The sequence below is a fragment of the Vombatus ursinus genome, unplaced genomic scaffold, assembly GCF_900497805.2.
Source record: "Vombatus ursinus unplaced genomic scaffold, bare-nosed wombat genome assembly UNPS02014791.1, whole genome shotgun sequence".
In the NCBI taxonomy this organism is placed as follows: Eukaryota; Metazoa; Chordata; class Mammalia; order Diprotodontia; family Vombatidae; genus Vombatus; species Vombatus ursinus.
In genome coordinates this window covers 68,743,459-68,755,590 of record NW_020954569.1, presented here as the reverse complement: position 1 = coordinate 68,755,590, position 12,132 = coordinate 68,743,459, and the positions used below count along the sequence as shown (strand labels likewise).

Sequence of the window (12,132 nt, the reverse complement as noted above, 5' to 3'; positions counted from 1 at the left end):
ACCAAGATAAGGTCAGAATGGGTACATGATTTACACTTAAAGGGCGATAGTATAAGCAAATTAAGAGAGCATTGAATAGTTTATCTATCAGATTTATGGATAAGGGAAGAATTTAGGACCAAAGAAAATATAGAGAGCATTACAATATGTAAAATAGATCATTTTGATCATATAAAATTTAAAATTTTTTTGCACAAACAAAACCAGTGCAACCAAAATTATAAGGAAAGCAGAAAACTGGGGGAAATTTTTTTGCAACAAGCATCTCTGATAAGGGCCTCATTTCTCAAATATATAGAGAACTGAGTCAAATTTATAAAAATACAAGTCATTCTCCAATTGATAAATGGTCAAAGGATATGAACAGGCAGTTTTTGGACAAAGAAATCAAAACCATCTATAGTCATATAAAAATGCTCTAAATCATCATTGATTAGAGAAAGGCAAATTAAAACAACTTTGAGGTACCACTTCACACCTATCAGATTAGCTAATATGACAAAAAGGAAAATGTTGGATGTTGGAGGGGATGTGGGAAAACTGGGACCCTAATGCACCGTTGGTGGAGTTGTGAACTGATCTAACCATTCTGGTGAGCAATTTGGAACTATGCCCAAAGGGCTCTAAAACTGTGCATACCCTTTGATCCAGCAATATCACTGATAGATCTATATCCCAAAGACATAAAAAGAGGGGAAAGGACCTATTTGTACAAAAATATTTATAGCAGCTCTTTTTGTGATGGCTAAGAATTGGAAATCGAAGGGATGCCCATCAATTAGGGAATTGCTAAACAAGCTGTGGTATATGATTATAATGGAATATTACTGTGTTATTATATGTGATTTCAGAAAGACCTGGAAAGACTTACATGAGCTGATGCATAGGGAAATGAACAGAACCAAGAGAATGTTGTACACAGTAACAGCAATATTGTTCAATGAAGAACTGTGAATAACTTAGCTATTCCCAACAATACAATGATTCAAGACAATCCCAAAGAACTAATGTTGAAGCATACTATATGCCTCCAGAGAAAGAACTGATATTAATTGAATGCTGACTGAAGCATGCTCTTTTTCACTTTCACTTTTTTCTTTTATTTGAGTCTTCTTGTATAAAATGACTAATACGGAAATGTTTTACATAATTGCACATGTATAACCTATATCTCATTGCTTACCGTCTCAGGTAGAAGTGAGGGGAGGGAAGGAAGGATAGAATTTGGGAATCAAAACTTTAAATAAAAATGTTTTTAAAAATTGATAACAAAATGCATATATGGGTCCAGAGTTGAGAGGGGAAAGGGGAATGGTGCTTCAACCTCTCTGGGTTCTAAGCAGCAATTGTTTTATTATTCAACATACCATATCGATGTTATTAGAGAAAATCTCCCTATGATTTAACCCGGTACAACTGTCAAGAATTCAGGGTTCTTGCTAAATGTTGGATACTGGGGTGACATGACATATAGCTTAGGAGTTTTTGGCCCACCTTTCAGTTTAGATGAGAAGGTACCTAAATTTTATACAGGTTACTGTGGACTAGGACAATGGCTTTAAATGATGGGCATACTTTTCACTTTGTGCAAAGCATGGAAAACTCTCCCTTCCTGGCTTATTCTCCTAGAGAGTGGTAATGAGTCAGCTAAATAATTTGTGATCACAATAGCACTCATTCTTAAATTTGTTGTTATTGTGTTGTTTCAGTCATGTCCCACTCTTTGTGACCTCATTTGGGGTTTTCTTGGCAAAGGTACTGGAGTAGTAGTTTGCCATTTCCTTCTCTGGCTTATTTTATAGATAAGGAAACTGAGGCACAAAGTTAAATGACTTGCTCAGGGTCACAGCTATAAAGTGTCTGATGGGGGATTTAAACTCAGGAAGAAGAGTCTTGCAGGCTCTAGACCTGGTGCTCTATTGACTGTACCACCTAGCTGCCTCCTTTAAAGACCATCAAATCCAACTCTTATTTTACAAATGTAGGGACACTAAGGTTTTTCTGATGACCAAAATACTGTATCAAAGCAATCAGGTTTTGCTGTTGACAGACATGCACAATAATGACATGAATAGGGTTTAGGTGGGTAGAGAACAATGATCTTGACTTTTTAGCTTATATTTTATTCTAGGTCAAATTAATTTGCATGCTAAACCAAAAAGGATCTTGGGAGTAGCGACTAATATTTAAGTTAGCTAGTTATCTAATACACAAAAGGCTTCAACATATGGACACAGGCACAGAGAGAAAAAGACAACCTTAAGCTGGAGATACTCTGCCTACTCTTGTTAGCTGGTTGTGATGGCCAAAACTCTAAAGAACTGTTACCCTGCCGTGTCAGACATAGGGTTCAGACACTCTATCTTAGTAGGAAAGTAAGTCCCAGAGAGGACTAGTGATTTGCCAAAACTTACAAAATAATCTAGTATAGCTAGGTGGAGCAGTGGATAGAGCATTGGGCCTAGAGCCTAGAATCAGGAAGAATCCAGCCTCAGACACTTACTGGCTGTGTTGCCCTGAGCAAGTCACTTAATAAAAATGTCTTAGAAAGTTGTTTGTCTCAGTTTGTCTCAGTTTCTTCATCTGTCAAATGACCTGGAGAAGGAAATGGCAAACCACTCCAGTACCTTTGCCAAGAAAACCCCAAATGGGGTTACAAAGAGTCGGACACAACTGAAATAACTGAACAACAACAAAGTATAAGTGAGGAAACACAGCCATGACCATAACAGTTGCCTTTACCCCAGGCTAATAATGCTTCTGCAGTTCCAAAAAAGATTACAGGTTTACCAAGAGCAAGTCCCACACAAACTAACCTTTTTCTTTTCTTTCTTTCTTTTTTGACAGTTAATAGACCAGTTTTTAATGACAATGCTATAAACATAGTGTCTGTATTTCAAGCAAAGTGTATGCCAAAATTTTCTTATGGACAAAATGACAAACTATGGGCTATCCGATGGGCTATGCTCCCTGCTTTCTTCCCACTCCCCTCCCAATCCCATTGTACTGAAAATCAGGATAACATTTGCCCATCTCCAGACTTCTGTCACTTACCCAGTTTACATGATTCTTCAAAGATTTCTAATACTATGTTATAATTAGATACATGCTAGTAGTGCAAAACTCTAAAGAGCTGTGAGCCTGCCTTATCAGACACAGGATTCAGACACTCTATCTTAACAGGAAAATACATCCCAGAGAGGAGTAGTGATATGCCAAAATTTACAAAATTATCTAGGCAGCTAGGTTTTTGGACTTATGGACAATTTTGGACTTAGATGTCAAGAAGACTTGAGTTTGAATCCTGTCTCAGACACTTACTAGCTTTGTGACCTCGGGAAAATCATTTAACCTTTCCCAACATCAGTTTTCTCATCTACAAAATGAGGATAATAATAGCACCGACCTCACAGGGTTGTCATGAGGGTCAAATAAGATAATATATGTAAAAGGTTTTGCAAACCTTAAAGTACCATGTAAATGCTAGCTGTTATGATACTCAGAACTGTCTGAACAACTAAGGATAATTGATTAATGAATCAATGACCTGGCAAGAAATCAAAAGTTCTCAGTTCAAGTCCCTGCTCTTAAAGGTATTTGTTGTATAACTAAGGGCAATTCACTCACTGCAACTTGTTTCCTCATTGCTCTTAAAGCAGTGATCCCGTTTGGAGACCTGACTCCTTGCCTCAATGAAACATAAGTGAAAGATTTAACTAAGTTGGGGTCACAGACAGCTAATGTGCCTAAACTAATGCCTGCAAGAAGAGATGTCAAACCTCTAATGCTTGCTGTTTACTTCTTGTGTGGCCTTAGGCAAGTCACTTAACCCTCCCTGGGCCTCAGTTTCCTCATCTGTAAAATGAAGATACTTGACTAGAGGGCCCCTGGCCATCAGTTCTAGATCCAAGATCCTATCATACAATGTGAAATGTATTTTCCTTGGATGATACTTTCTGGAATAATCCAGCCCTGGCATCCAAGTAGAATGTACTAAACTTCCTGAGGCCTGGACTGAGTGATTGTTGCCTTTTGTATTCCCAGCACCTAAAACACTGCCTTTGCCGCCTGCTGTTGTTATTTCGGTCCTGAGGACTGAATCATTGGGGAAACACATGGAATAAGTAAACAAAAATAGGTGATTTGAATTTCCTTAGTTTTGATTTTCAGTTGAATTTCTCAATATAGAACACAAACCTTTGTTTCTTAAAAAATTTTAATTTGTTATTAATATATTTTGTTGTTGTTTAGTCATTTTTCAGTCATGCCTGACTCTTCATGACCCTATTTGGGGTTTTCTTGGTAAAGATACTGGAGTGGTTTGCCATTTCCTTCTCCAGCTCAATTTGACAGATGAGGAAACTGAGGCAAACAGGGTTAAGTGACTTGATCTAGGTCACACGGCTAGTAAGTGTCTGAGGCCAGATTTGAACTCAGGAAGATGAGTCTTCCTGAGTCCAGGCCTGGCACTCCATATACTTCACCAAATGTTTATAGAATTAAACTGAATCACTGCTCAGCAGGTGGTCACCTTCATCTCTGCATTTTAATGAAGCAGTGGCTTAAAGAATATCATATGTTGAAAAGTCCAGAGCTTAAGTTAGAAGAGGGACTGGAAATGAGGGAATCAAGAATGAAATAAGAATAGTGAGCATTTATATAGTGCTTTAATTTTGAGGTTTGCAAAGTGCTTCACACATTAAAACTCATTTAATCCTCACAATGCCCCTGCAAGGTAGGTGGTATTATTATTCGCATTTTACTGATGAGGAAACTGAGGTTCAGACAGGTGAAATGACTTGTCCTGGGTTACACAGGTAAAGAAGTGTCTGAGGTAAGATTTGAACTCAGAGCTTACTGACTCGGGTCCACCACTGTGCCACCTAGAGGCCTAATGTCCATTGAACAAAATTATTAATGGAAAATAAAAAACGAAAAATGTGGTTAATAAAATGACCTAGTTAAGAAATAAAATCATCGCTATCTTCCCAATCCCATCATCTAAACACTCCTCAGGATCTTGAGTCCTTTTCAAAAAGTAAAGTAAACTAACTGCTTTGTGCTGAAGCCATTTAATGAGCTCATAATTATTCTAACTTGTCCCTGACAGTCTTCATAAACAGCACATCAGAAACAGGTTTGATAGCACATATTGTCAGACTCAGTTGATGTCCTGGTTAGTTTTGCTGAACTGTTTTTCTCCTTTCTCATTTTTGTTTCAATTTAATTTTTTTTTTTTTTGTTACAAAGCATGACTCACTGGATAGGGAAAGGAAAAGGGATATATTTTGAAATTAAAGTCATATTAAGAGGCAGCTAGGTGCCAAAGTATACAGAGCGCTGGCCCTGAAGTCAAGAGGACTCATCTTCCTGAGTTCAAATCTGGCCTCAGACACTTTACTAGCTGTGTGACCCTGGGCAAGTCACTTAACCCTGTTTGCCTCAGTTTCCTCATCTGTCAAATTGAGCTGGAGAAGGAAATGGCAAACCACTCCAGTATCTTTACCAAGAAAACCCCAAATAGGGTCATGAAGAGTCAGGCATGACTGAAAAATGACTAAACAACAACAAAATATATTAATAACAAATTAAAATTTTTTAAGAAACAAAGGTTTGTGTTCTATATTGAGAAATTCAACTGAAAATCAAAACTAAGGAAATTCAAATCACCTATTTTTGTTTACTTATTCCATGTATTCCCCCAATGATTTAATGAGAGAAAACTACTATTATATTCACTGGCATATTTTTTCATTAAAAAACCAACAACCCTAAACTAGAAAAAATCAAATGGGGAGAGGAGCCATCCATTAACTAACATTTGCAATCTTAAAGCTCATCCTATACCTAAGTGAAATTAAAACAATAATGCCTACCAGCAATAAATAGCCATGAATTTAGAACTAACATGTAAACAATGTCATTACAATGTTATCATATCTTTCAATCAAATCCAATTTCATTCCTGTTTTATAGATGATGATATGAAATCATAGAAGATTCATTCCATTATTTTAACAAATGTCAAGACAGAAAGCAGACAATTAATTAGAATAAAACCTCTTGTGTGCCTTTGATCCTATCAACTCTGCCCTAATCAGCCTATCTTTTTCTAATCTTCAACCTCTTTATCTACTGGCACCTTCCCTACTGCCTTCAAATATCCCCCAAGTCTTCACTCCATCCTTAAAAAACCTTCACTAGAGGCTACCATCCCTTGAAGCTATACTCACTCTTATAGATATCTCTTTCTCAGCCAAACTCTGAAGCAAAGTTGTCTATGTCCCATATGCTCCTCAATCTGTAATCTGGTTTCTAGACTAATCACACATCAGAAATTTTCTCCAGTTACCAATGATCCCTTAATTGCCAGATCTGCTGGTGTTTGTTCAATCTTTGTCCTTTCTCCAAGTATCTATCTGCTGCCTTCACAAGACCTGACCCCACCCTCCTCCTGGACTGACTCTCCTCTCTCAGGACTTTCATAATACTACTCTCTCCTGGTTCTACCCCTACTTCTCTGGCCCCTCCCCTTTGCTGGTTCATCATCCAAATCATGTCCTCTCACTGTGGGTGTTCCCCAAGGCTCTGTCCTAATCCCCTTACTCCTCTCTCTACACTTTCTCTCTCCGTGAACCTCATCAACTCCCTTGAGGTTAACTATCATCTCTATGATTACTCCTGTATCTTTATATCCAGCCCCAGTCTCTCCTATGTCAAACTATTGGATGTCACCTCAAATTCAACATGTCCAAAACAGAACTCATTAACTTCTCCAACCGCCCACCCCCTCTTCCAAATTTCACCTCTTTCTTTCAAAGGCACCAGTATTCATTCTTCTAGGCTCTCAGGTTTATAACCTTATCTCTCCCTCACCTCACATACACATCCAAACCATTGTTAAATCTTGCCATTTTTTTTCTTTGCAGTCTCTCAAATCTGATCTCTTCTCTCTACTCACACAACTACCACTTTAGTCTAGACCTTCATCTTCCTCTAGTCTAAATTATTTTAACAGCCTCCTAATTGGTCTTTCTGTTTTCCAGTCTCTCACCACTTCAATCAATCCATCACACTGCTATCAAAGGGAGTTTCCTCAAACAGAAATCTGATCATAGCACTTCCCAATTCAATCAACTCCAACGGCTTTATACAGCCTCTACAATCAAATGTAAACTCCTCTGCTTGGTGTTTTAAAGCCTGTTTGCTACTTTGTCATAACCTATATCGTATATTATTCACTCTTCCACTGTGTGTAATCCAACCAAACTGTCCTCTCTCTTCCTCTCTGATGACATTCCATCTCCCATCTCCAATTTTTTGCACTGGCAGTCCCTAGACCTGGAATACACTCTTTCCCTCCCTCCTTACCTCCACCTCAATATCCCTTTATCTTCCTTCAAAACAACCCAGGCAGCTCCTACATGAAACCCTTCCTGCTCGCCTCAACTGAGTCCCCCCTCTCACTAACCCATATTTATTCTATCAATCTGTCTGTGCTTTGTATTTTTATATCCATCAGTCTCTCTGTCTGTCTGTATCTTTGTTGTATCTCCCATCAAAATGTAAACTCCATAGCAATAAGGATTATTTCACTTAGCATATTTGTGGCACCAGCTTCAAGCACTGTGCCTGACATATAGTAGGGGCTTAATTAATACTCGCTGTTTGACTGACGGGTTGATAAAAACATTCAGAGTTGCTGTGGTCATTGTATTAGACATGGAAGCCAAAAGAAAAAAAGTAAAAAGTCCCACTCTCACCAGCTGATTTTAAGAATTTTTGATGCACCGATTTAAACACTGTAATTGAGCTAAGGCCAACACTTTTTTAGGTTGGGCCTTTGACATGATAATTATATAAACAGGAAACCTCTCTCCTGGAACAAATACTGAGAGCAGGTGCTGCCCTCCTTCACAGGACAGGAGCGACCATTTCCTCTACCCTTGTACTGTGGGCACAGTTGATAGGAGGGACTAACTCTCTGAAAGTTCCACTTCAAGAGGTGGCCACTAAAGAAACACATTGCTTGTGTATTGCTTATTGTGTATTGTGTATTGAATATTGCTTATGAAGGTAATGGATGAAAAGAGACCAGCTTTGGTGCAGCAAAAATGCTATGAGCAGTGCCATGAGAAGATGAGGAGGAGGAAGAGGCAGCCTGGGACAGACTGGGGTGCCATGATCACCATGATGTCTTGGCCTTAGATCTCTTCTCTATTTGAGTGGGTGAAAGGTACTGGGGAGAGGGGAGGGGGACTTGTCATGGTACTGATACTGGCCTGGATCATGAAGGGCCTCAAGTTACTACACAGGCCCACACATATCTATGTATATCAGTATACGGTGAAAGCAATGAGGATGCCACCTTGTTGAAGTGGAAGAAAAACTACATTTAGCATCAGAGCATTGGGGTTCAATGCCCACCTCAGCCACTTATTCCCTGAATGTGTAGCCTTGGGCAACCCACTTCACACCTTTGGGCCTCAGTTTCCTTATCTGTAGAATAAGAGAAAATGAACTAGCTGGCCTCTAAGGTCTCTTACACCCCTGTATTGTGATTCTATAATTAGATTCAATCCATTACTACTTATCTGAATTTTACCCCATGATTTTGTTCCTGGTTCCTCATTCCTGAAGAAGGCTGAACCTGCAGCGATAACAGCTATACCAACAAAACGACAGAGCGCTCCTGGTGCCCTTGTCATGCTGGTTATTTGCAGCCAGATCTACAGGGCTCAGTTACAGAGTCTTTGCCCATTTTCTAGCAAAAGTAGGAGAACATTTTAGCCTAAAGTGGCTCAACTCTGAGATGCTGCCCTGTACATTTTTAAGAGCCTGGGTACCCTCTATTATTGGGGGGGAAATGAAGAGATGCTTTAAAAGTGGGCTATGTCCTCGACTGGAAGAGGGAAATTCATTCCTAGGTGACTATCAAGGGTCTGAGACAAACTTCTGAATTATGTCTAAGGACTCTCACACAGCTCAGGATACTGAAGTTCTTATGATAAATACACAACAGGGGCAGTTAGGTGGTGCAGTGGGTAAAGCACCAAGCTAGAAGTCAGGAAGATCTGAGTTCAAATGTGGCCTCAGATATTACTAGGTGTGTGACTCTGGGCAAGTTATTTCACTCTTATTTACCTCAGTTCCTCATCTGAAAGATGGGGATTCATTTGAGAAGAAAATGGCAAACCACTCCAGTATCTTTGCCAAGAAAACCCTATGCATAGTCGGACACAACTAAACAACAGAGAAGAGGATCTTTTGGGAGTGTATAATTAAGTTGGGCACAGTGGATAGAGTCAGGGCTAGAGTCAGGAAGACCTGAATTCAAATCCAGCCTCAGACACTTCCTAGCTGCATGATACTGGGGCAAGTCACTTAACTCTGTTTACCTCAGTTTCCCAATCTGTAAAATGAGCTGGAGAAGGAAATGGCAAACCACTCCAGTATCTCTCCCAAGAAAACCCTAAATGGAGTCACATAGAGTCAGACAAGACTGAAAAACAACTGAAATGAATTGGAGAAGCAGAACTGCCAGGAGACTGAAGCTCTGGAGCACTAACAGTCAGAAAAGCATGTGGGTGCTGCTATAGTTTTTAAGTGCTGGAGGGGAGAAAGCTCCCTCTGCAGCTCTCACAGCTGCTGTTACTGCCGCCTAGACTGCCAGCAGAGGGATCAGAAAGTCCACATAGTAGGAAACTGAGGCCCAGTCAGTAGGAGAATGTTAGTGCAGTAGAAAGAGTAGTATGTTCAGAGTTTCAGAACTGGCTCTGCCACTTTTTCTATGCAACTCTAGGCAAATCACTTAACCTCTCTTGTCCTCCGTTTCCTCCTATGCAATATGAAAGTGTTATATTAGACAACCTGTCATAAGGTCCCTCTTCAGCTCTACATCTGTTATGAACAAGGCAACAAGGTCCAAGCCTAGGATTTTTACTGACCTCTCATACACTCACCAGGGGACCTGTCCTAGGGATATTGCAATAATGGGGGAGGGGGAGAACTGGCATTTACCGATAAGCACTTTTACAAATATCTCATTGCATCTTCATAGGGTTGCTATTAGCACCTCATTTTACAGATGAGGATACTAAGGCACAGCTTAAGTGACTTGCCCAGGGGTCAAACAGCTAGTATGTATCTGAGGATGAATTGGAACTCAGGTGTTTCTGACTCCCAGGCCCAGAATCCACTTGGCCACCTGATAATAGCTTCAATCTAGCAAGGCTCTTCTGAATGGTGTCAGTTGAGCGCTCTCTCCCATCTTCCTTTTCCCAGAGGAGGGCGTCAACAACCAACGGGATGCCATGAAACTCTTCCCGAGAATAGCCTGTTTGACATCAGCATGTTTACTCCAAACCCACCTGCAGCACGTTCAGCCTTTAGCCAGCTAAGAATTCTCCTTGCCTCTTTCTCATAACCCCCTGAAAAAGCTGCCCTTAACTGGTTCTGCCTTTTTATGTTGTTGATACTGCAGCATTATTATGATACTGCAACTATTCTTTAGAATCCCAGGTCAGAAAACGTCACCACCACAAAATGAGATGACTGAGAAGGACATAAAAGGAGCAGACTGAGAGAATAATCCTGAACTTTTCTAATAATCCTGCACACCCACAAACACACATACACACACGAACTCACACCAACCACTTTTGCTTGTTTTCATTTCCTTTATCAAGTGCATCAATTTCACCCCCAGACCCCACCTTCTCCCCTACCCCAAAGAGGCAGCCCAGCTGTGATGCAGGTAGTCAGGTTCAGTTTCACTGGGAGGAAGCAGCTAGAACGGGAATTGTTATTAAGAGCTTCCCTCCCCTCCCACCCCACGCCACCCCATCCCTAGGGTCCCTGCTAACTTACCAAAAAGATGACGCTGAGCAGCAGAAGCACTGTCTTGGAGGTGATCATGCCACAGTCCATGGTGACTACGGGCGTTGGGGCCAACATCAAGGTCAGTGATGTGGCTGCCTGCCTGGTACAGAGAAGTCTGTGTCGGGTTTCTAGGCTCCCACTCTTCTCAGTTTCTTGGCTGAGTTTGAGCCTCATTCAGTCACATGATTTACGTATCATCCTACCCAGTCACATGCTTCCTAATGCACAGAATAAAACAAAACAATCACTGTCCAGGTCAGGACACAGCACAGTTTCTCATCTTTGTTGCCGTTTTGCTCTAAAACAGAGAGCTCTGAATGAAATCAAGAAACTCCCATGGGCAGTGCCACAAAGTAACCTCAGTCTGTTCCAATGTCAGCCCTATCCAAGAATAGCTTCATTTACCTTCAGCTGTATGTGATTAAAAAAACAAATCAATCAACCTTTGCATATTTCCAAGAATGTGACAAACTAATTAATGGTTATAATAACTGAAAAGTCAGTGAAGATACATAATAATTTTTTATTTAAAAAAAAATACCCAATTTCTCATTCACGTATTTCCAAGAATGTGACAAACTAATTAATGTTGCAATAACTATAAAGTCAGTGAAATATATAATAATTTTTATATAGAAAAAAATCCCCAATGTAACAAACTAAATAATGGTTGTAATAACTGTAAAGTCAGTGAACTATATAATAAATTTTTTATTTAGAAAAACATCCCCAAATGTAAGTAATGGTTGTAATAACTGTAGGGTCAGTGAAATACAAAATAAATTTTTAGAAAGAAAATCCCCAAATTCTCCATCTATAAATATTTGAAAGCCTCATGAATTAAGACAAATAAAAATATATAATAATTTTATAAGTCAAAGTATCTAAGAATTACAGACTGATCCACTAAGTCTGTCCCTTTCTTGTCTCCCCTTACTAGGCAGTGAGAGTATTACCCCTCCTTGAGTTGTTATTGTGGTGTAGGGGACTGGGAAGAAGTCAGCTCAGGGATATTGATATTGGATAAGGTAACAGGATATGATGGGAAGGGCACTGATCTTGGAGTCACATGACCAGAGTATGTGCTTTTCCTTCAGGATATCATCTGACCATGTCTTCCTTCTACATGTACTCCACCTCTCACTCCCCACCCCCAGCTCAATGAACTCTGTAGCTCCCAGATCAAATATAAAGCTCTTCATAACCTGGCCCCTCCTGCCTCTCCAGCCTTTTTACACCTTTATCCTACCC

General features: G+C 39.9%; 1 protein-coding gene across 1 annotated transcript in view; it reads right to left on the bottom strand.

The window, feature by feature from the left end:
* The window catches only part of LOC114047985 (tetraspanin-36-like), a 55,749-nt gene extending 44,658 nt beyond the window's left edge, over positions 1-11,091 (bottom strand). Inside the window, exon 1 of the mRNA XM_027868939.1 lies at positions 10,870-11,091. Coding sequence (XP_027724740.1) covers positions 10,870-11,055 — 186 coding nt within the window. The 5' untranslated portion in view covers positions 11,056-11,091. The remainder of the gene's footprint in view (positions 1-10,869) is intronic.
* Positions 11,092-12,132: the final 1,041 nt, after the last annotated feature.